At 36.5% G+C, this 24,058-nt stretch overlaps 1 protein-coding gene across 6 annotated transcripts in view; it reads right to left on the bottom strand.

The window, feature by feature from the left end:
- SLC38A9 (solute carrier family 38 member 9) overlaps nt 1-24,058 on the bottom strand; it is an 88,157-nt gene that overhangs the window by 1,151 nt on the left and 62,948 nt on the right. For all 6 annotated transcript variants that reach the window (XM_055331647.1, XM_055331653.1, XM_055331648.1 and 3 more), the window contains 4 exons: nt 19,067-19,173; nt 7,884-7,997; nt 5,998-6,146; nt 857-946 (listed from right to left, as the gene is read on the bottom strand). In XM_055331647.1, the coding sequence (XP_055187622.1) occupies nt 857-946; nt 5,998-6,146; nt 7,884-7,997; nt 19,067-19,173 (460 nt within the window). The remainder of the gene's footprint in view (nt 1-856; nt 947-5,997; nt 6,147-7,883; nt 7,998-19,066; nt 19,174-24,058) is intronic.

The raw sequence follows: 24,058 nt of genomic DNA, 5'->3' as shown, positions 1-24,058 counted from the left end.
TTGAAGGACTGCTAGCATCTGTTAATAATAAGAACAGATGAGTACCTCTGTGGTGTTCAGCATAATTATCAAAGATACCTCAACACTACACTGACAGAGGAACCTGAACTTTTTTCTCCCTTACCCTATCCTCAGCTTAACAGAAACTTGTAAATCCATTATATTCAATAAGCACAGGGCAAATACTCTCTCCTTTTGTTTCAAAAAAGTAACTCAGCCCTGCGTTCTACAGGTCGAGGAAGAGAAATCAGATCATCGTAACCTCTAGGTCTTCCATGAGAATCTGAGATCACAACTTTATTCCTCATCTACTCAACCTATCACAGTATTTTTAGAGAAAGTCTAATAACTAAAGAAAAGTCTATTAAGTAAAGAGCCATCTGGGATCTAAATTCCTACCTAAACTCATAATAAATTTAAATAAAAGTAAAAATAGCATAGTGGTTGTTTCTATTATTAAAAATATTTCAACTATTCTCAAACAAAAAAAAAGTTACAACACAGCCTTAACAAATATAAGTGATCTCCAGGTACTCCAAGAAGTAATACATTATATATTAATTTTTTTTTAAATTTTGGATAAAGAGAAAAAGGTACAAAGGAAATGATGAAAAAAAGAAAAAGAGAAAGGGAAAGATGTCTAAGGGATAATGAGGCTTCTAAAATCAGGAAGAAGCAGTGCAATGGAAGAAAATGAGTACCTTAAGAGGAACTACATTTAAATGTTTCCAGTTTTAGGTACTCACAAAAACTTTGTACAATTAAATTAACAACAATGATGAGGACAATATCAACAAGAAAAGCATAAAAATAAAGACCCATACATGAAGGGACACAGTTCCCTTATAGGTTGTACCTTATGATTCCTCCGATGTTTGGGTAGAAACAGGCCATGATCACTCCAGCTCCCACAATAATTAGATTAAGAATCAGCACGTGGAAAATGCTAGAAGTTGAGGAGGGAATTTGGAGGAAAAAATAAAAACGGGCAAATGATAACCATTAATACAAGAATAAAATTCATTATGAGTATCTTCAAAATGAGAATGTTTTAAACTTGATAATAAAATCAAAAAGCGGAGAAAAGAGAAGCCATCAATAGTAATCAATGCTGGTGATGGCATAATGACCCTGGTCCTTTTGTGCAAATATATGAATAGGTTAAGATTTGTAGGAATGGGCAGCCGGGATGGCTCAGCGGTTTAGTGCCCCCTTCAGCCCAGGGTGTGATCCTGGAGATCGGGGATCGAGTCCCACATCAGGCTCCCTGCACGGAGCCTGCTTCTCCCTCTGCCTGAGTCTCTGCCTTTCTCTCTGTGTCTCTCATGAATAAATAAATAAAATCTTAAAAAAAAAAAAAAAGATTCGTAGGACAGTAAACAAAAATATGAAAAAAGCTATTAACAAAGATATTTGTGGCAAAAACATAAGTATCCTAGATATACAGCAAGGTAACAATTTATATTAAGGGAAAGGCAAAATGGGCAGGTTTTCATTTTCCAGATTCACCCACTTAAAGATATTCAGTGTTTACCATAAATAGAAAAATGTAGATAAAATTTGATGCTCAAGAAATAACTCCATTTCCCAAAAAAGATGATTCTTAAAAGCCAAATTTACACATCAAAGCAATCTTGTGAGCCCAAGTTATCCGAGGGCAATTAATCCCAGATAAAGATTACAGAGAGAACAAAAATGAGGAAAATTATTTACACAAATAAGTAGTTAGTCATACATTCTGATGAATTACAAAGATATTCAGGCTTCCAGATCTTGCTATTTATCCAGAAACTCAACTTTAAAATTGCTCCAGAGCTTTGAGACAATGGCTGGGCCTCTGTTATTTCTATGTCATAAAAGGAAACGACTGTGTATTTTCCAAAGAAGTGGTTCTCATAGTATAACCACCAACCCCAAGGAAGGTCCCAATACCCTTTCAGGAAGTCACTGAGGTAAAGATTAATTTCAAATCATAAAAGACATTACTTGCTTTGCAAAAGCAATTGTGGGTAAAACTGCTGGCCCCTTAGCATAGCTAGAGGCAGTTGCACCTCTATGTATTTTTTACTGTATGCCTTACTGCCAAACACTCAAAAACATAGACCTTCAGAGAAAAGTAAAAATTATTAGTTTTACTAAATCTCATGCTTTGAATACACATCTTTTTTTACTATTCTGTGTGATCAATTAGGAAATATATAATACAGCATATCTGCTACCCAGTGAAGTATAATGGTTATCTTGAGGAAAAGTACTTGTGCAAGTGAGCACGGAGCAACCTAGCCCTTTTTTTCCCAAGGAATGCTATTTTTTTTAGATTTATTTATTTATTTATTCAGAGAGAGAGAGAGAGAGAGAGAGAAGGAGACACAGAGGGAGAAGCAGGCTCCATGCAGGCAGCCTGATGTGGGACTCGATCCCAGGTCCCTAGGATCACATCCCAGGCTGCAGGTGGCGCTAAACTGCTGCGCCACCAGGGCCGCCCCAAGGAATGCTATTTTTACTTGAAAGACAGACTGTGGTTCTTCAGACTTGGGTACTTGACAAGACTTAAAAAAAAAAAAATTATTTATTCATGAGAGAGAGAGAGAGAAGCAGAGACATAGGCAGAGGGAGAAGCGGGCTCTTTGCAGGAGCCCAATGCGGGACTCGAGGATTGGATTCTGGATTCTGGGATCAGCACCTGAGCCAAAGGCAGCAACCCAACTGCTGAGCCACACAGGTATCCTGACATTTTTTTTTTTTTAAATGAGTGATTATGAGTTTTTGTCACTTCAAGGAAGGTATGTGTGGCCAATGATAAAATTTTATTTTTCAAATAAAAACTAGAGTTTTGGATGACACATTTGCCACTCTGAGCTTGACAGTTTTCCAGTATTTAACAGCTTCTATAATGAAACTGGTTGGTTGGAACAGCTGGGTGGCTCAGAGGTTGAGCATCTGCCTTCAGCTGAGGGCCTCATCCTGGATTCCCGGGATTGAGTCCCGCGTCGGCTACTTGCATGGAGCCTGCTTCTCCTCCCTCTGCCTGTGTCTCTGCCTCTCTTTCTGTGTCTCTCATGAGTAAATAAATAAAATCTTAAAAAAAAAGGGGGGGGGATCCCTGGGTGGTGCAGCGGTTTAGCGCCTGCCTTTGGCCCAGGGCGCGATCCTGGAGACCCGGGTTCGAATCCCACGTCAGGCTCCCAGTGCATGGAGCCTGCTTCTCCCTCTGCCTGTGTCTCTGCCTCTGTTTCTCTCTATCATAAATAAATAAAAATTAAAAAAAAAAAAGAAACTGGTTGGCAATATGAATGTGTGTTTTGATATTATATAATGAAGTGTGTCAACATTTGGAAGACCTGCAGAACTCAGTGAAATGATATTTTTCAAATGATTAAACATGATATAAAAACGATAGGTAAAGGATCTAAAGTATAAGACAGACCAGGAGGTTTTAATATCAGTGAGTTGCTGATTCAACTAACTTACAAGAAACTACCACTTGTTAAGGTTCAGCAGAGTATCAAATATCCATAACAACTTGAAAAGGCCATTAAATAAAAACTTTATTAATTGAAGTTTTTTAATTTAAAAAACTCCCTTTTAAATTAAATAACATATTACAACAGACTGAATGCAGAAGATAGGGGAATCCAATAATCTACTAGCAAAGCAGGTATTAAAAAGAGTTTGAAAATGTTGGGGTGCCCAGCTGGCTACTGGAAGAGCTTCAACCCTTAATCTCAGGGTCATGAGTTCAAGCTCCAAATGGGGTGTGGAAATTACTTAAATAAATACAACCTAAGAGATGTCTGGGTGGCTTAGTGGTTGAGCATCTGCCTTCCACTCAGGGCATGATCCCGGGTCCTGGGATCCAGTCCCACATTGGGCTCCCCACAGGGAGCCTGCTTCTCCCTCTGCCTGTGTCTCTGCCTCTCTCTCTGTCTCTCATGAATGTATAAAATTTTAAATTAATTAATTAAAAAAACTTAGAAAGTTTTGAAAATGTAAAACAAAAGTTTTTTTGAAACAATTATTTTTCATTAAGTATGTCATTTTTATAGTTAAAAATAGAGCTGTCCTACGACTCTGCAATTGCACTGCTGGGGATTTACCCCAAAGATACAGATGCAGTGAAACGCCAGAACACCTGCACCCTAATGTTTATATCAGCAATGTCCACAATAGCCAAACCGTGGAAGGAGCCTCGGTGTTCATCGAAATATGAATGGATAAAGAAGCTGTGGTATACGTATACAATGGAATATTACTCAGCCATTAGAAATGACAAATACCCACCATTTGCTTCGACGTGGATGGAACTGGAGGATATTATGCTGAGTGAAATAAGTCAGTCGGAGAAGGACAAACATTATATGGTCGCATTCATTTGGGGAATATAAAAAATAGTGAAAGGGAATAAAGGGGAAAGGAGTGAAAATATCAGTGAGGATGACAGAACATGAGAGACTCCTAATTCTGGGAAACGAACAAGGGGTAGTGGAAAGGGAGGTGGGCAGGGGGTTGTGGTGACTGGGTGACAGGCACTGAGGGGGGCACTTGATGGGATGAGCACTGGGTGATATGCTATATGTTGGCAAATTGAACTCCAATTGAAAAAAATTTGTTATTTTTAAACAAATAATGGTTTTATTATTGTTTTTTAAATAAGTTAATTAATATTTTAAAAATTCTGTTTTAATTTTTCATGTTAAATATTAATAGATATAACCCACATAAACTAAAGTTTATGGGGGTTCTCAATAAACTTTAAGAGTATAAAGGAAGTGCTGAGCCCAAAAATGTATGCTCTGAAATATGCAGTCCAGTAGAGCACTTGTAACTGTAGGACAAATGATAGTATGTTATTATATAGTATGTTGGTAAAGAAAGAAATGTAATCTGAACACAAAAGGGAACTTTCAGATTATTTCCAAGAGGAAAAAGCACTCTAAGAGCCACCATTATGCAAAATAATGGCAGAAAACAGGAATAATTCATTTACCCAGAACTTTTTCATCTACAACTTCACTGTATTTATTTTATTTTGGTGAATGTCAATACAACACAGGGCATAAATACAACAGGAATTTTATATGCACTAAACTCCAGCCTTCCAGATGAACAATGTTATAACTGTAGGTGTTGCTACTGTCCATGTTAGAGAGGAGGTACCTCTTGACTTTTGCTTTTACAAGTTTTTGGTTTTTAAATCAACATATTTATAGTAATTATTTACTTAATGAGGGAACAGACTGCATTGGTTCACTTTAAAGAACTGATTTTTATCCAAAAGTTCTCTTCATTTGAGACCATTTATTTCAAATAAAATAGGTTAGGACTGGGTACTTTTTAGTAGGGTGAATTTATATTAAAATTTAATGTTAGAGTAGGAGTTAACCAGGAATCCAAAATGAAGTTACAGGGAAACCCTGAAGCAATATATGGAAATTTCTCTTAGATTAAATAACTTTGAATAGATTTTAAAAAGGACTCAAAACTGCCCCATCATCAGTAAGATTAAAATATACAGCAGTAGCTACAGAAGCAAATAGAAATTTAAACTTGCTACATTTCTTACCTTCAATTCTAAACAACCATGATTTAAGTAAAAATGCATGAATGTTAATAAATATACAAATATATATTGATAACCAATAATTAAAATAAAAGTGTTACTTCTCATTAGCCATACATTGCTAATACAAGTAACTATATTCTATTAACTTCTTGGCAATGTGTGGATTTATGGCAAACAGATCATATGATAAATATAACTGGTATGAGAGCTAACATGACTATACCAGCAGGAATTAACTTTAAATCATTCTAGATGAGGAAGCGGCTTCTAATTTTACAGCTCTTCAGGGAAAAGGACACCTGTGATCTATCCTTAGTAACCGTTTTCATCAGGCAAATTTTTACAGCAAAAGGATCAGTCACATTTTAAAATGACCTGTTTGCACAGTCATTTGTTGCTTGGCACATCTTGCTGGTCAAGAGAAGAGCCCTTACCTAGGATAAATGTTACCGAAGACATGGCCCAGTAGCTGAACACGAGCCAAATAGCCTAGGAGTGGGTATACAGTCATCATCTGGAACAGCAGGAATATCCTTGCAATGAATGACAGGATGTCACTGCTGGGGAAGTTGTCTAAAAAATTCTAATCGAAGAAAGATAATGAAGTAATGTTAAAAATCAATTCAGTGTACACAAATTTATAAAATAGAATGTCTTTTGCTCATTTGGAACACAGATGCCACTCAAATTGTGGTTTGTGGACCGATACTCATCTACAAACTGTTTACTATTATTTTCAATAAGCTAAGTACAGAAATTGAAATAAGTGTTTAGAAACTTTTTTACAAAAGTATTGGCCTGCAATTGATTTGACATTGAAACAATGACAAAGGAAACTTTGCCCTTCACAGTCTCAAAAACAATGCTCTGTAAGGTAGGGATCCCTGGGTGGCGCAGCGGTTTGGCGCCTGCCTTTGGCCCAGGGCACGATCCTGGAGACCCGGGATCAAATCCCACATCGGGCTCCCGGTGCATGGAGCCTGCTTCTCCCTCTGCCTATGTCTCTGCCTCTCTCTCTTTCTCTCTCTGTGACTATCATAAATAAATAAAAATTAAAAAAAAATTTTAAAAAATGCTCTCTAAGGTACAAGCATAAATTTAATACATTTAGATGGCTAATTTAATTTAATGCTATTTGATCCTCACTGGTTCCCTTGCTCTTCCTCCCTTGAAGCATCATAATACTTTCAAATTACAGATTATAGAATAATGTGAGAGTATCACCTAGAATCATTATTATTTATAGCTTATAACTAAGAAGAAAAGGATTTATTTCTATTTTCTTTGATGATTTTCTCCATTTTAGTTTGGCATCTAAAAGAAAAGTTAATTACTCAGAGTTTTTTCATTTCCTTTCAAATGTGAATACCATAGATATTCCTATTCCCAAGGGAGTGGGTTTTATATGGGATTGTTTGCATGAGGGGAATTTTCAGTGAACATCTGCCTGCCAAAGAACTGGAATCATAGAAATCAAGAGAAGAACATTTCAAGCTATCATAACAGTAATAATTCAAACTTATTTCTCTTATAAGGATGAGAACATTACTAATATTAATATGCTGAAATAACTCTTATAATTCATCCCTGATAAATCATACAGTATATTCTACTATACTATTAGAGAAATTTCTTCTGACTAGAGAGAAACTCATCTGTAAAATACTATTTTTGTGGGAAATTTTGTCAGTCACATTACACTAGAAATTGTACTATTCCCAAGGTTATGATGGGTCAAATCAAAGAACATACTACTTGTGTAACCATTTTTGTAAAATCTTTTCTTCTATTCTTTCCATCTCTCCCTTGGTTTTTAACAGCCACATAATCTTTTACTGCCTGCCGTACTGTACAAAAATGAATGAGACCTATCATTTAGGACTGATGAGTGAAGACATCAGATAATCCAGGACATTTCAAGATCTGTGCCTTGGAAAATAAGGAGGCTGATGTATCCTCAGTGGAGGTTTTATAAATTCATGAATAGCACTAGTAACAGTTTTCCAAACAAAGAGAAATACTATGCACATAATAGAAATGATCTATTCTGAGTACCACAAGGGGCCAGCAAGTAGAGTATGCTTTCTTGAGAGTCTCTTTAAAAATCTGTGGTGTATGTATTACACTGTTTAATGGAGTAGGAAACTGAAGTTTAGAAAGGATGGTGAAGGTGCCTAAATGTTCACATGCAGAGTAAACAGTAGAGATGGTATTCAAACCCAGGTCTATCTGGTATTATAACTTGCTACTATTTCACCCCAGCTGCTTTGCAGATATGAAGGTGTAAACAATCATAAAAAGAGAGTACCTAGTGCCTTACCTGCTCTATGCAATCTTTGGTTAATGGTGGTGAAGGAAATGAAGCAAAAACCAGGACTCCAATATAGAGGTAAGTTAATGTCACCAGCATATAAGCAACGGACAAGTCCCTCACCTGTATAAAGAGAACAAAATTACCATAATACTGAATAAATTTGCATTTAAATCTGCCTAAATTGACTAAATAAGAAAATTGACAAATTCAAGATTAATCTTTTGGCTGCGTGTGGTTTTATGTACATGCCTATCCAATCTGTTCACAGAAAGTAGATAAAACAAAATTCATGTACTTTATAGTTAGTCTGATGATTTAAAGTAATTTATTCACCAAATTATAAAACATTTGACTAAAAACAATAAAGCTGAGATGCCTGGGTGGCTCAGGGGTTGAGCATCTGCCTTTGGCTCAGGGCACGATCCTGGAGTTCTGGGATCAAGTTCCACATCGGGCTCCTGCAGAGAGCCTGCTTCTCCCTCTGTCTATGTCTCTGCCTCTCTGTCTCTCATGAATAAATAAATAAAATCTTAAATAAATAAATAAATAAAAATAATAAAGCTAAGGAACAACAAGAAAGCAAAACCAAACCACCTTCAGAATGATCTACAGAATTAAAAAAATTTTCTTTCAGAAAGGTGACTTTGTTAAACCATCAAAGCATGCCTGGGCTGAAAGAAACTGGCACATGTTAAAATATATTTAATAAAGAAGGAAAGTTAGTTAAAGGGCAGACAGTAAACAGGTATCACAGACAAGCTTAATAAACCTAAACAGTAAACAAAAGGAAATCAAAAAGGCAGCTGTTCAAACAGCTGCACAATGTTATTGGAATCAGTAAACAAATGCAGCACATTAAATCAAGTGGGTTGCTTTCTTCCACTGCTGTTCCCACCCTCCTGACCTCCTACCCTCATGCAAAGGAAAATGCTCCAAGATATTTAATGCAGCCAACTGTCAGATCCAAGCAGAACAGATCCCACGGCTCACAAATCTGGTCTCCATCATCACTAAAGTTACAGCCAAACAGTTCAACACAACTAAATTATGGCAATAAGCCTATCCATCTTTCATTTTAAACACAAATTACTTTGAAAGCTAAGAAAACAGATAAGGAAAAAATTATAGACAATTCTACTTTTAGCTTAATAACACAATAAGGAAAGTGGACATTTGGCATTAGGGAACATAACTGATTTTTTTTGACAATTCTTCTTAAATAAGCTGAGTAAGAGCAGAAAGTTATAAACTAAAATGTTGATAAATTTACTTAAAAAGCAAGTTAACAAGCTATGAGAAATCCTGAGGTTAGGTCTAAATAGACATCAGCTTGAAAAAAAACCAGGGATCCCATACCCCGAATTACATAGTGGACAGGTCTATGATGCCACAGGAAGTTGGATTATGCAGATTGGTTCTTGCACTCTCAAAGAGCTTCTAGTTGTTTAGGGCTGAGGAAGGAGAGGCTGACCAAAACTCCAGGGGGATTTCAAAGTCTTTCCTCTTTATTCTGTGAAGCTGAGGCCCCATTTCAGGCTAGACTTCAGTCATGTCCTACGGTTCTTGTATAGAACGAACAGAAATGAAAGAGGCAACTATACCTTTCATATCAAAGAGTAGTCTTCCATTATGAAGTTTAAAAGTCATTCTACCTTCAGCCTACTCAGTGTCACTCAAAAACACAGGCAGTCTTATAAAATGCAAAATCTTGGGAGGTTAAAGCAGCTGTGTCAGAGACAGCAATACATAAAGTGGCACAGCTACAGCAATACATAAAGTGGCACAGCTGTCCATTTCATGGACAGTCTTTAGCACCTGATTATTTTGGTCAGGCTTTCTGCAAAGATGTGTACCTTAGTAGACTTTGGGAAAGTCTGATGAAGATGATAAGGCTAAGATGCAAGGGCTTCCCTGACAAATCAGTTTTCCCGTTCTTATAGCACTGTATGCATATCTGAAATAATAGCATCTACTACAGTGTATTATAGTTATTAGTTTTTTTATATAATTAGTTTTTATTATAAAAGTAATCTATGTTAATGAATGAAAGATCTCAAGTAGAAAAAAACTGTCCCTCAACACCCAAAACGTAGCCAAGGTTAATAGTTCTTGTATTATGTTGGTATTTTAATTTTTCTAAGTTGGTTCATACGACTAGACTATGAGATCCTTGAGGACAAAGACTGTGTCTTTTTCATCTTTATATCTTCAATACCCAGGACAACACCTGGAACAGAGGAGGAACCTTGTAAATGTAGAGAAAAAATAATAACCACGCTGGTTATAGTTAGTAGTCAGTTATTATATTGGCTAGGTGCTAGGCTTGCACTAAGCATTTAACACATATAATCTCATTAAATACAGGTGCATTAATTTTCTTCCTTTTGTAAATAAGTAAAATAGTACAGCAAGATTACAAAACTTGTTCATGGTTACAGACTAAGTAGCTGGAAAAGTCAGTATTCAAACCAAAGATGTTATGGCTCCAAATTACATGCCCTTGGGCAGCGCCGGTGGCTCAGTGGTTTAGCGCCCAGAGCCTGATCCTGGAGACCCAGAATCAAGTCCCACGTCGGGGTCCCTGCATGGAGCCTGCTTCCCCCTTTGCCTGTGTCTCTGCCTCTTTCTCTATCTCTCACGAATAGAAAAAAAAATTGCATGCCCTCAGTTATTATAATGGAGAAATGATCAGTCTTCAATGCATTTGTATCACAGTTAATAAACAATTAAGAAAACAAGGATAAAGAGGTAATAAATTAGAGGAGAAATAAAGGATACAACAGATTACACATACAGATGCAAGAGAAATACTAAAATCAGAAGTTTTATTTTATAGTATTCTACATGTACATACAATACACCTAGGTCAAGAGCTGCATTGTTTTCATCTGAAACTACTCTACTGAACAGAAAATATATTTTAATGTGAAAGCAGCTGAGGTTTAGCAAGATCCTGGGAAACATGCCACCTATGAATACCATGTGCACATGTGCGTTTTGCTCTTCTCTGGGTTGAATACAAGCCATCACTGTACTAGGCCTAGAGATAAAGCCTCTTAAAAGCCCATTTAATGGAAAAGGGAGAAAAAAAAAGGTATCTTTTAGATGAATCTCAAAAGTAAAAAATATATTTAAAAAGAGGTACAAATGACAATATGAATCCTACACATTAGGTAATCTACTCTGCCTTATGAATAAGCAACGGTTGGCAGGGTGATGGGAGGGATGCCACCTTAGAATGAGGACTAGCTTTACCAGGGGGCACAAGTGGTGCTGGAAGCACATTCTGCTTCTCGAATATGGCTTATAATTTATCCCATATACTACTCGTAGTGGAAGGACTATCCAGTGGAGCCTATACTAATAAAAATGACAGAAACTGACCACATCAACCTACCCTAGCATGTACATGAAAACTCCTGATGATGTGTAGTTAAGAAAACTATATGGATTCATATGAAGAAGCAAAAAGTAAATAACAAATTACGATATAATGCAAATCGTTTTTAAAGAAGTAACAGTGTGAAACTAAATAAAGACAGCAAAACAAAACAAAAAAGTAGTATAGGTTCTAATTCAAACATGATGAGGAAATATCAAGAGGTTAGTCCACATATCCAGGGTCATTTCCTGGACGGTTAGAGACTATATCCTCCAACGATAAAGAATGGGTTGGATGATCTTCAACTCTACAACTTTTTTTTTTTTTCTCTTGTGGTAATGTATGCCATACTAAGGAATAGAAATTATATCCCATTTGGTGACACTTAAAAAAATTATGGTTACTGAAAAAAAAAAAAAAAACAACCATGAAATTAAGCTGAACTTAACAAACCTGGAAAATCTGATCATTACACCTGTGTAGGAGCCACATTATTTTCTTCCTTCACAAATGTCTTTAGATCCAATTGTAGTTTACACAGAAGAAAATGAGGCCTTGTTATCTTTTTTGTCTTCTCTACTGTCAAACCTTTGTTCACTGAACTCTGAACGACCAACACAACATTAAATTCAGAGTCCTTGGGCAGCCCAGTGGCTCAGCAGTTTAGCGCCGCCTTCAGTCCAGGGCCTGATCCTGGAGACCCGGAATCCAGTCCCACGTTGGGCTCCCTGCATGGAGCCTGATTCTCCCTCTGCCTGTGTCTCTGCCTCTCTCTCTCTCTCTCTCCCTCTCTCTCCCTCCCTCTCTCTCTGTCTCTCATGAATAAATAAAATCTTAAAAAAAAAAAAATTCAGAGTCCTTGACAAGCTTCACAATTTCTGACTTAAATCTCAAGAAAATCTGATATTAACAGGACTTCTATGAGTCAAATTACTACGAAACCTGCTGAAAAGTATAATCATTAAATAAATCAAATGATAATTTTTTTCTCAGAAAATAGTATCCATTTAGCTTAATTTATGCAAATATATAAGCCAATTTCAGTATAATCAAAAGGAGAGTTTATGTATTTACATGTATTTAAAGGTTTGGAATTTTGTTGGAACAAAGTACTTCATAAATGGTAGTTACTAAAATTTTAAGAAGTTAACATGAAGTCTAACTGATTTTTTGAAAGACTATATTTAGTATCCTAGTTTCAATTAATAAGAAACCATCATCTATTTAAACTTTCAAGCTTCTGTTTTAAAAATATTTCCCACAAAAGACAAAAGTTGAGTCAAATTTTATCAACTGAATCTTACATACTAGTTCAACAAAGTGATAGTCCCAAATCGGAGCAGAAACAGGCACCCATTTTATGGTATTTACATATAAAAAACAGATTTCAAGGTCCAGTGAGTGTCCTAGTAAGAAAGACAAAGAATCTTCCTGCAAACCTTGGGAGAGCATGAACTGCAATTTTTATCTCTACATGCAGTCTTGGGCTTCTCCCACTGGGGAATGCACACCTCCAGATATACTGGTGTGCATTTCCAAAAAAGTGATTCTACTTACAAGTTTTAGGAAGCACAAAGTTAAGTAGAGGCCATCCTCTGTTTTCATAGTAGTATGAAACTAAAACTGTCTGGACACTTCTTTGAGGGAGAGATGTGGTGGCAGCCACAGCACAGCTGGGATCTACTTGCTCCTGCCTTACCGCTGTTTGCTCTCACCAGGGAACAAGTTGGTCAGAAAGCTCTGCACTACAGCCATGGCTTACAGATACCAGAAAGACTCCCGTAAGATCCAAGGCGGGGATTCACTAAATGTAAATTCCCTGGAAAATCTGTGTGCTGACTTGATCAGAGGCAGAAAGGAAAGCAATACTAAAAGTAAAAGAACCAGTTTGGAAGCCCACCAAGACTCAGAATCACTACAAGAAAAATTCCTTGGGCTGAAGGTACAAAGATTCCTAAGATATTCCAAAGCTGGCTCCTGACAAGGATCCATAAACCATAAACTGACTTGCATAGTCCTTCAGAGATTATTAAGTAGATTATTTCCATCGGTATCGAACAGTTGAAGTCACTATTGTAGATATTATTGTAGATACTTAGACCAACTATTTCAATAAATTATCAGTTGTTTAAAAAATGTATGAAGTGTTCATAATAATCTATGAGAAAAATTATGGTTGCTGATGCTCTAACAATTTTTGTCAAAACATTAAAAACTCTGACAGTTACATATGTAAAAGGAAAGGAAAAAATAGTAAAAGTACTGTTTATTTAGTATACTATTTTTAAAAAAGATTTTTAAATTTATTTATCTGAGAGGAAAAAGTAAGCAAGTGAGCAAGCCAGAGTACAAGCATGGAGGAGGTTAAGGAGGAGGAGCAGACTCCCCGCTGAGCAGGGAGTTGCTGCAAGGCTCCATCCCAGGACCTTAGGATCATGACCTAAGCCGTAGGCAGATGCTTAGCCAACTGAGCCACTCAGGCACCCTTAATATACTATCAGGAAACATCAGAAACATTGGGAATTAAAGTGTTTTATTTATTTGTAAAAACTTACCAAAGGCACTTTAAATTGTTTCCTCCTTCTCATGGTATAATTACAATACAGAGCAAGCATCTTTTCCATGTCATAATGAACTGTCATATTCTTTTCTTCTAAGTTTGCATCAGCTTCCACTACTTCATCCATTGTGCCTTCTAAGCTGTGAAGTATTTCTCAGAATTCTTTCAATGTGAAGTTTTCTGACATTGCCACTTCCTCAGGGACAATTTCATTCTCATCGCAACCACTTTCTTCATTCATGTTGATAAACTCATCTTCCCCAGGTTCCTCTGGCTGCACAGATGTCTTGAATATCTGCCTTTCCAGAAGCAGATGTCTCTTTTATGACCCATTTAAGTTTCATTCAAATTTCATTCCCAGCAATATCACTTTTGGTTTCATTAATGCACTTTCACCTTTATTTGCCAATTCTCTCTCTTGATTTTCCATTTTTGTAAAATATCATGTGGATTTACCACCAGGTAAGAATGAAGCAACTCAACTATTCACTTGGCTGTCCGTGTATAAAGTGAATAACAGATGTCTAATGACCAATCACTACACTTTCAAAGAAGTGCTGTGATTGGTAACAGATCATGATATAGGTATGTTATCTATGTGGTGACTTGTGAGTCGAAGGGCAGGTAATTATTACTTTATGTAAGTACTCAAAGTTCAAATTCTGTGGAAACTAGAATTTAAACCATATTGTTAGGGAGACTGAGGTAATTTAAACCACAGTAACTTCAAGTAATGCATATAGGAAATGTGTAAAGTGAGGTCTGCCTGTGATTTAACTCATTACTTTAAGACCCTTCTACTAAGATAAACTAATTTATAGTACAATAAAAATGTACATGCATGCTTAAGATGAAATATGAGACTTCAATGAAATTGTGTTCTTCACCTGCAGATTCCCAAGTGTACAAGGTGTTCTGTCATTAGGCGACTTTAGTGGTAAGGGCACAAGGTGGCTCAGTGGTTGAGTGTCTGCCTTTGGCTCAGGTCGTGATCCTGGGGTCCCGGGATCAAGTCCTGCACCGGGCTCCCCATGGGGAGCCTGCTTCTCCCTCTGCCTATGTCTCTGCCTCTCTCTGTCTCTCATGAATAAAGAATTAAAATCTTAAAAAAAAAAGGGGGGGAGACTTTAATGGTAAAGTTTGAGACGCAGAGCCTTATGGATAGAATGATCCAATACATGAGACTCCTACCTCACAAAATGGGTTTCTGAGGCACTTAGTCTAAGCTGGCCTAAGAAAAGAGTTGATCAGTGTAGACAGGGTGACTTAGACTGCACCAAGGAATACATTTTTTTTAAGGAATATATTATTGAGATATGCATTATTTCCTGTGAAGATGAAGCAGATATTTGGTACATATCTTTCTAAACTTCCTAAAATTTGGGAGTAGGTAGCTTTTTCAAGGGACAATGAGTCAGGGAACTTGTGAAGGAGGAAGGGGTTTAAAAGTATAGAGTTTTGGGGCACCTAGGTAGCTCAATCAGTTAAGTGTCTGCCTTTGGCTGAGGTCATATCTGGGTTCTGGAATCGAGCCCCTCACTTGGCTTCCTGCTCAGCAGGCAATCTGCTTCTTTTTTTCTTTTATTTTTCTTTTTCTTCTTTCTCTCTCTCGTTCTTTCTTTCTCTTTCTCTTTCTTTCTTTCTTTCTTTCTTTCTTTCTCTCTCTCTCTCTCTCTCTCTCCCCCCCACTTTCCTCCCCACCTCTCGTTCTCTCTCAAATAAATAAATAAATCTTAAAAAAAAAAAAGGTACGGAGCTTTATTTATTTACTTGTAAGGATTTTATTTATTCATGAGAGACACAGAGAGAGGGGCAGAGACATAGACAGAGGAAGAAGCAGGCTCCTCACAGGGAGCCTGATGTGGGACTCAATCCCTAGACTTGGGATCACACCCTGAGCAGAAGGCAGATGCTCAACCACTGAGCCATCCAGGCGTTCCTAGAGCTTTAAAAGTATATGCTCAATTTTCCCTTACATCCCAAAGTTCCAAATGCTTATTACTTAGGATAAACAAAACATTTCAAAGATAAAAACTAAATCTAAGGGTGCCTGGGTGGCTCACTCTGTTAAGTGTCTGACTTCCTCTCAGGTCATTACCTCAGAGTCCCAGGATCGAGCCCCACATCATCAAGCTCTTTGGTCAGCAGGAAGTCTGCTTATCCTTCTCCCTTTGCCCCTCTCCAGGGTTGTGCTCCCTCTGTGTCTCAAATAAATAAATAATCATAAAACAAAACAAACACCAAACTAAATCTAAAGTGGGAAGGAAGATAAGAACTCTAAAAGTAAAAAACAAACAAAAAAAAAACCCTCTACAAGTAAATTGTGCCTAAGAATAGGTATAGCAAATGATGAGAACTATTTTTTTTTCTTTCTAAAAGATGTTTAATTTATTCATGAGTGACACAGAGAGAGGCAGAGGCATAGGCAGAGTAAGAAGCAGGCTCCCTGTGGGGAGACTGATGCAGGACTTGATCCCAGGACCCTAGGATCACGACCTGAGCCAAAGGCAGATGCTCAACCACTGAGCCACACAGGTGCCCAAATGATGAGAACTTAATTCTTAAGTTTTCCAAAAGCCATGGCAAAAATATGAACCCTTGGTGAAAAGGCAGTTTTAAAATTAAAATCTAGGGACGCCTGGGTGGATCACCAAGTTAGAGCTCAGAAAATCCAGATTAACTCAATTCTTACTCCATTCACAGGTAATGTGCCAGATGTGTTACCAGGCAACAGTAAACATGAAAATGGTAATTTGACTTATAGTCTTGCCCCAATTTGAGAGCTAAATTCTTTCTCCTCAGAAGGATTTTTGTCTTTCTAATGACTCTGCCAAACATTAGTTGAAGTCTTCTCAGAATCCCCAGGCATAGTGAATTCTTCTTTTGTATTTCAGTAACAAATGTGTAGATCTCTATTAGAACATCACTATAATTTTCATTTATATGGTTAGAAGTCATCAAACTGATTTTGAAATCTGCAGAGAAGGCCACAAGTCACTGGTTAATCTCTGCTTGCTCTGGGTTCAGTTCACTCTTCTTTCTCTGTATCTTAAGGCAGAAGGTTAGGTTACTGATTTGAGATCTTCGTTTTTAATGTAGGTATTTACAGCTATAAATTTCCCTTTAACACTGCTTTAGCTGCATCTCTTAAATTCTGGTATGTTGTGTCTTCATTTTCAAGAATTTCAAAGTATTTTCTGATTTTTCTTGTGATTTCTTCTTTGACTCACTGCTTAGTTAAGAGGCTGTTATTTAATTTTCATGTCTTTGTCAATTTTCCAAATTTCTTTGTTAGTGATTTTTAAATTCACTTTACTGTGGTCAAAGAACATACTTGGTATGATTTCAATCCTTTTTACTTTATTGAGATTTATTCAATTTCCTAGCATATGAACTATCTTGGTATATGTTCATTAGCATTTGAAAAGAATGTGATTCAGCTGTTGCTTGAGAGAGATCTTTATAAATGCTAGTTAGATCAAGTAGGTTAATGCTGTTTTGGCTTTCTATATCCTGCTTATTTTCTATTCTATCAATGATTAAAGGAGGGGTAATGAAGTTTCCAATTCTAATACTCAATTTGTCTGCTTCTCCTTTCTGTTTTGACAGTTGCTGCTTCATTTATTAGAAGCTGTCTCTTGGTGCATATATTTATGATTATTATGTCTTCTTGATGGGCTGATCCCTAAATATCATTACGTACTGTTGCTCTTTATCTCTGGAAATATTCCTTGTTCTGAAGTCAACTTTGTCTGGTATTAAAATAGCCACTCTACCTGTCTTACATTTAGTGTCTGCATGGTATATCTTTACATTTAAAGTATACAGTTAACCTTTGAAAAACATGTGTTTGAAATGTGCAAGTCCACTTATATGCAGATTTTCCCCACTAGATACAGTACTCTTTCTTATGATTTTCTTAGTAATGTTTTCCTTTCTCTAGCTTCCTTTACTACAAGAATATAATATGTAATACATAAAGCATACAAAATATGTGTTAATCAACTGTTTATGTTACCAGTAAAGCTTCTGGTCAATGGTAGGCTATTAGCAATTAAGCTGTGGGGGAAAGTTATACATGAATTTATGACTGCAGCAGTGGGAGATGATGTAGTCAGCACCCTTAACCCTCCCACCTTGTTCAAGGGTTAACTGTAGTCAGGTTTTATTTTTTAATCAGTCTGATAGCTTTTAATTGCAAGATTTAGACCATTTATATTTATTTATCTATTTATTTATTTTTAAAATTAATTAATTAGTTAATTAATTAATTCATGAGAGATACAGAGAGAGAGAGAGACGTAGGCAGAGGGAGAAGCAGGCTCCATGCAGGAAGCCCGACGTGGGACTTGATCCTAGGACTCCAGAATCATGCCCTGAGCTGAAGGCAGATGCTCAACCACTGAGCCACCCAGGCATCCCTAGACCATTTATATTTAAAGTTATTATTAATATGATTAGGTTTATTTTTTATGATTAGGTTTAAATCTATTGCTATTTGTTTTCCATTTGTCCCATCTGTTCTTTGTTGTTGTTTTAATATTTTAGATAACCTAGGTATTTTATTTTATTTATTTATTTAAAAAGATTTTATTTATTTATGTGACACAGAGAAAGAGAGCATAAGCAGGTGGAGTGGCAGGCAGAGGGAGAGGGAGAAGCAGGCTCTCCACTGAGCTATAACCTGGGTATTTAAAAAAGATTTTATCACTGTTGGCTATTAGCTATGCCTCTTTACTTTTTTAGTGATTACTCTACATCAGGGTTGACAAACTATGGTCCATGATGAAATCTGGCCCACTCTCTGTTTTGGTAAATAAAGTTTTCTTGAAACACAGCCACCATCCAGGTTCAAATACTGTTTATGGTTACTTTCACGACACAGCAGCAGAGTTAGATAGTTATAACAAAGACCATATGGCCCACAAGGCCTAAAATATTTACCATCTAGGGTGCCTGGGTGGCTCAGTCAGTTAAGCGGTTGCATTCAGTTCAGGTCATGGTCCCAGGGTCCTGGGATCAAGTCCCACACTGGGCTCCCTGCTCAGCGGGGAGCCTGCTTCTCCTTATTCCTCTGACCCTTCCTACTACTAGTGTTTTCTCTCTCTCATGAGCTTCTCAAATAAATAAAATCTTTAAAAAAATTACCATCTAAATCTTTACAGTATTAGTTTGCTGACCACTGCTCTTTGTTTTAAATTTAAGTTAAGAATTTAACAATATTCAATTCCTCTGACAATTACTCACATTGTTTTCTTGGTTCTTGTTGTTCTTCAAGAGTGTAATAATACAGTTATGAATAAAGAAAGCAAGGGTAAGCACTCCAGTCAGCTGCGGAAACTGAAATCTTATCTCTAGGAGAAAAAGAGAGTGAAAACAAAAAACAAAAACAAAAAAACAACACGTTAAAACTGACAGCTAGAAAATGAAGGTTAGTAGCCAAAAGTTGGCTGCCAAAAGTTAGTTTCCTCTGCTTTATCCAGGGAATAAGAATATTAAAATGTCTTTACAAAGTTGCTCAAGGCTAGCATTATACTTGAGCAAAGCACTTGAAAAGGTAAGAAAAGGAATCAAGAAATGACTACTCTGTGAGGGTACTTTACATCAGTTATTCCTTTTTGAGGTCACACAACTGGTATGTGACACAGCAGAATTCAAATTTAGGGCTAACTTTAAAAGTCTTCCTTTTCTAACACTTGAATTTGCCAGTAAAACACCTTTAGAAAAGGAATCAAAAAAGGGAGAACTGGTCACTTAACATTTTCCAAAGGCTAACCTAAAATTATTGCTTAAAAACTAGCAAAAGAATTGCTAGAAATTAACAAATGTCTACACAGGGGAAAGGTTAAACTATGATACAGTTGCTCTGTGGTATATAGTATGTAAGAATATATTCTAGAGAAAGGTTTTACCCTGTGGCAAATGTTTATGATTCAAATAGCATATATATTATGATTTTACATTTATTTTAAAAAGTTTGTGTGTATATTAAGAAAAAAGACTGGAGGAATAACCACAAAAGTTTAAATAGCGGTTATCACTGGCTAGAGGGATTTATTTTAAATTAACCACTTATCTATATTCTAAATTTTCTATAATAAATCCAAAGTTACTATGAAATAATAAAATAATAAATATTTCAAAAGCACTGCCAATTTCTGTCTTTGAGGTTTGCTAATACAAAAATGAAAAACTGCTTATATGTAGAATAACACCCAGATTTACATGAAAACAGTGCTAGATACAAAGTTGGTGACAAAAATGGAGAACAACAATCTTGAAGGATTCCTTAGTATAAAAAGGACAAACAAGAAAATAAAGTCCACTGACATTTTGCCATAGTATTTAGGAAAGGAAATAAGAATCAAGCATTGATTCTGAAAGAAATCAGGATTGTAAGATTTAAAAAATTACACAACTTAGTTTTCCACTAAATTTTTGTTGAAATGTTAGCTTTTAACTAAATTTTTATTTGCAGAAGCAATTCAAAGTATATTCTTTTGGGGTGCCTGGATGGCTCAGTTAAGTGTCCTACTGTTGGTTTTGGCTCAGCTCATGATCTCAGTCAGGATTGTAAGAATAAGCCCTGTCGTGAGCTCCACAGTGGGTAAGGAGCCTGCTTAAGACTCTCAACCTCTCCTGCTGCACTCCCCCCACACCCTGTGCACACTCATTCTAAAAAAACACAAAAAACAAAATAAAAATTTTCTCAGGAAAATTCTCCCCCTTTGTCTATAATCTTTTAAACTTTTTACATCTAAGCAATAAAATAAAACGTGGGGGCAACTCCCACTTGTTTAAAAAAATGAAATGTTTTTAAAAAGATTTTAGGGCAGCCCGGGGTGGCTCAGTGGTTTGGCACCTGCCTTCGGCCTGTGGCCTGATCCTGGAGACCTAGGATGGAGTCCCACGTCGGGCTCCCTGCCTGGAGCCTGCTTCTCCCTCTACCTGTGTCTCTGCCTCTCTCTCTCTCTCTCTGTGTGTCTTTCATGAATAAATAAAATCTTTAAAAAAATAAATAAACAAAAAATAATATTTTTAAGTAATCTCTACACCCATCGTGGGGCTTGAACTTACAACTTTGAGATCAAGAACTGCATGCCCCATAAACTGAGCCAGCCAGGAGCCCCTCCAAAATCAACTCTTAATACACTGAGCATACGAGGATACACTGATCACTTCAGATCAAGAGTCAGCATTATATTTATATAATAGAGAAGTAGCATTTTTGGAAAGATGATAAAATTATTATTTACATGACTTTATTCTCTGCAGAGCAGCAACTGAAAAACTCTTCAGTAAGAATTCAAAGTCATCGAATCACAAAAGAGAAAGAAAGGAACAAAGGAATTAAAAACAACCAGAAATCAGTTAATAAAAAGGCAATATTAGGCCTATAACTATCAATAATTATTTTAAATGTAAATGAGCTAAATTCTCCAACCAAAAGATACTGAATGGGTAAAATAATAAGACTCAACCAGATGCTGCCTATAAGAGATTCACTTCAGCTTTAAGGACACACAAAGTCCAAAAGTGAAGGGATAGAAAAAGATATTCCATGCAAGTGTAAATCAAAATAAAACAAGGCTATACGTATATCCAACAAAATAGACTTTAAATCACAGACTGGGGCACTTGGGTGGCTCAACTGGTTAAATGTCTGCCTTCAACTCAGGTCGTGATTCCAGGATCCTGGGATCAAGCCCCATGTTGGGCTTCCTGCTCAGTGGGGAGTCTGCTTCTCCCTCTGCCCTTTCCCTCTTCTTGTGATCTCTCTCTCTCAAATAAATAAAATCTTAAAAAATATACTACAGACTGTATCAAGACACAAGGAAGGTCATTAAATAATGATAAAGGGATCAACTCATCAAGAGGGTATAATATTTGCAAATATTTATCTCCAACATAGGAGCATCTAAGTATAAAAAGCAAATATGAACAAATGTGATGGGAAAAACAGATAGCAGTATAATAACAGTAGAAGGCTTCAATATGCCACTTTTAACAACAAATAGATCACCCAGACAGAAAATCAATAAGGAAGCATTGGACTTAAATGACACATTACACCAGATGTACTTGATAGACACTTACAGAACATTCCATTCAATAACAGAATACACATTCTTCTCAAGTGCACATGGAACATCTCCAGGATACATCACATGTTAGCCCACTAAATATGTCTCAACAAATTTAAGAGAATTGAAATCTTACCAAACATCTTTTCCAACCATGATGGTATGAAACTAGAAATCAACTATTAGAAAACAAAACTGGAAAATTCACAAATATGTGGTGATTAAGCAACAATGTTACCGAACAACCAATGAGACAAAGAAGGAATCAAAAAGAGAAATCAGTATGTTGAGACAAATGAAAATGGAAACAACTTACCAAAACTTAAAGAATGAAGCAAAAAAAGTTCTAAGAGGACAGTTTACAGTGATAAACAATCACACTAAGAACAAGAAAGATCTCAAATAAACAACCTACCTAGATGCCTGAGTGGCTCATACGGTTGAGCATGGCTCAGGTTATGATCTCAGGGCCCTAAGGTTGAGCCCCACACTGGGCTCTGCACTCATTGGAGAGTTTGCTTGAGGATTCTCCTTCTTCCTCTGCTCCTCCCCCTGCTTGAGCATGTGCTTTCTATCTCAAATACATAAACAAATCTTTAAAAAACTCCCTCAACTTTATACCTCAAGCAATAATGAGAAAAAAGAACAAATTAACCTGAAGTAGAATAAAGGAAATAACAACGATAAGAACAGAAAAAAATGAAAGAGAGACTAAAAAAATAGAAAAAAAATCAATAAAACTAAGCAGGGTTTCTGAAAAGATAAAATAGAAAAATATTTAGCTAGATTAAACAAGAAAAAAGAGGACTCAAATAAAAAAATTATAAATGCAAGAGAAGACAGCACAACTGATACCAAAGAAATACAAAGATTTATAAGAGACTACTGTAGGGGCAGCTGGGTGGCTCAGTGGTTGAGCATCTGCCTTGGGCTCCGGGTGTGAGCCTAGGATCCTAGGATTGAGTCCTTATCAGGCTCCCTGAGGGGAGCCTGCTTTTCCCTCTGCCTACGTCTCTGCTCTCTCTGTGTCTCTCATGAACGAATGAATGAATGAATGAATAAATAAATAAATAAAATCTTAAAAAAAGAGACTACTGTAAACACTTATACATCAACAAATTGGACAATCTAGAAAAAATAGATACATTCTAGAAATATACAAACTACCAAGACTGAATTATAAATGGAAAATATGAACAGACCAATTTCTTTCTTTTTTAAAAAAAGATTTTAAATCAAATTAGAAAGGAAGAAATAAAACTGTCTCCATTTGCAGATGACATAATATTATATATAGAAAACTCTAAAGACTTCACTGAAAAACTGTGAGAACTAATAAATAAATTCAGTAAAGTTTCAGGATACAAAATCAATATGTAAAAATCTCACTAACAATGAACCATTAGAAACAGAAATTAAGAGAACAATTCCAATAACAATAACATATAAAAAATAAAGTACTTAAGAATAAATTTAACCAAAGCAATTCAATGCAATCCCTATTCAAATTCTTTTTTTTTTTTTTTTTAAGATTTTATTTATTCACTCATGAGAGACACACAGAGAGAGACAGAGAGGCAGAGAAAGCAGGCTCCATGCAGGGAGCCTGAAGAGGGACTCAATCCTGAGGCTCCAGGATCACAACCTGGGCGGAAGGCAGGGGCCAAACAGCTGAGCCACTCAGGGATCCCCCCCTATTCAAATTCCAATGGCATTTTTCACAGAAATAGAACAAATTATCCTAAAATATGTATAGCACTGCAAAAGACCCTGAAAGCCAAAGCAGTCTTGAGGAAGAGCAAGACTGAAGGTTTCACTATCACAGATTTGATTTTATTTTGTTTTTAAAGATTTTATCGATTTATTCATTAGAGAGAGAGAGAGAGAGAGAGAGAGGCAGAGACATAGGAAGAGAGAGAAGCAGGCTCCTCACAGGAAGCCCTGATGCGGGACTCAATCCCCAGACTGGGATCACACCCTCAAACCCTGAGCCAAAGGCAGACACTCAACTGTTGAGCGACCCAGGTGTCCCAACACAATCCCAGATTTTATTTTATTTTTATTTTTATTTTTTTTATTTTCCAGATTTTAAAGTTTAGTACAAAACTATGGCAGTCAAAACAGTATGGTACTAGCAAAAAAAGAGACATAGAGA

This window comes from Nyctereutes procyonoides, unplaced genomic scaffold, assembly GCF_905146905.1.
Source record: "Nyctereutes procyonoides isolate TBG_1078 unplaced genomic scaffold, NYPRO_anot_genome, whole genome shotgun sequence".
Classification (NCBI taxonomy): Eukaryota; Metazoa; Chordata; class Mammalia; order Carnivora; family Canidae; genus Nyctereutes; species Nyctereutes procyonoides.
Note: the sequence above shows the minus strand (reverse complement) of the source record. Positions and strands in the feature narration are given on the sequence as shown.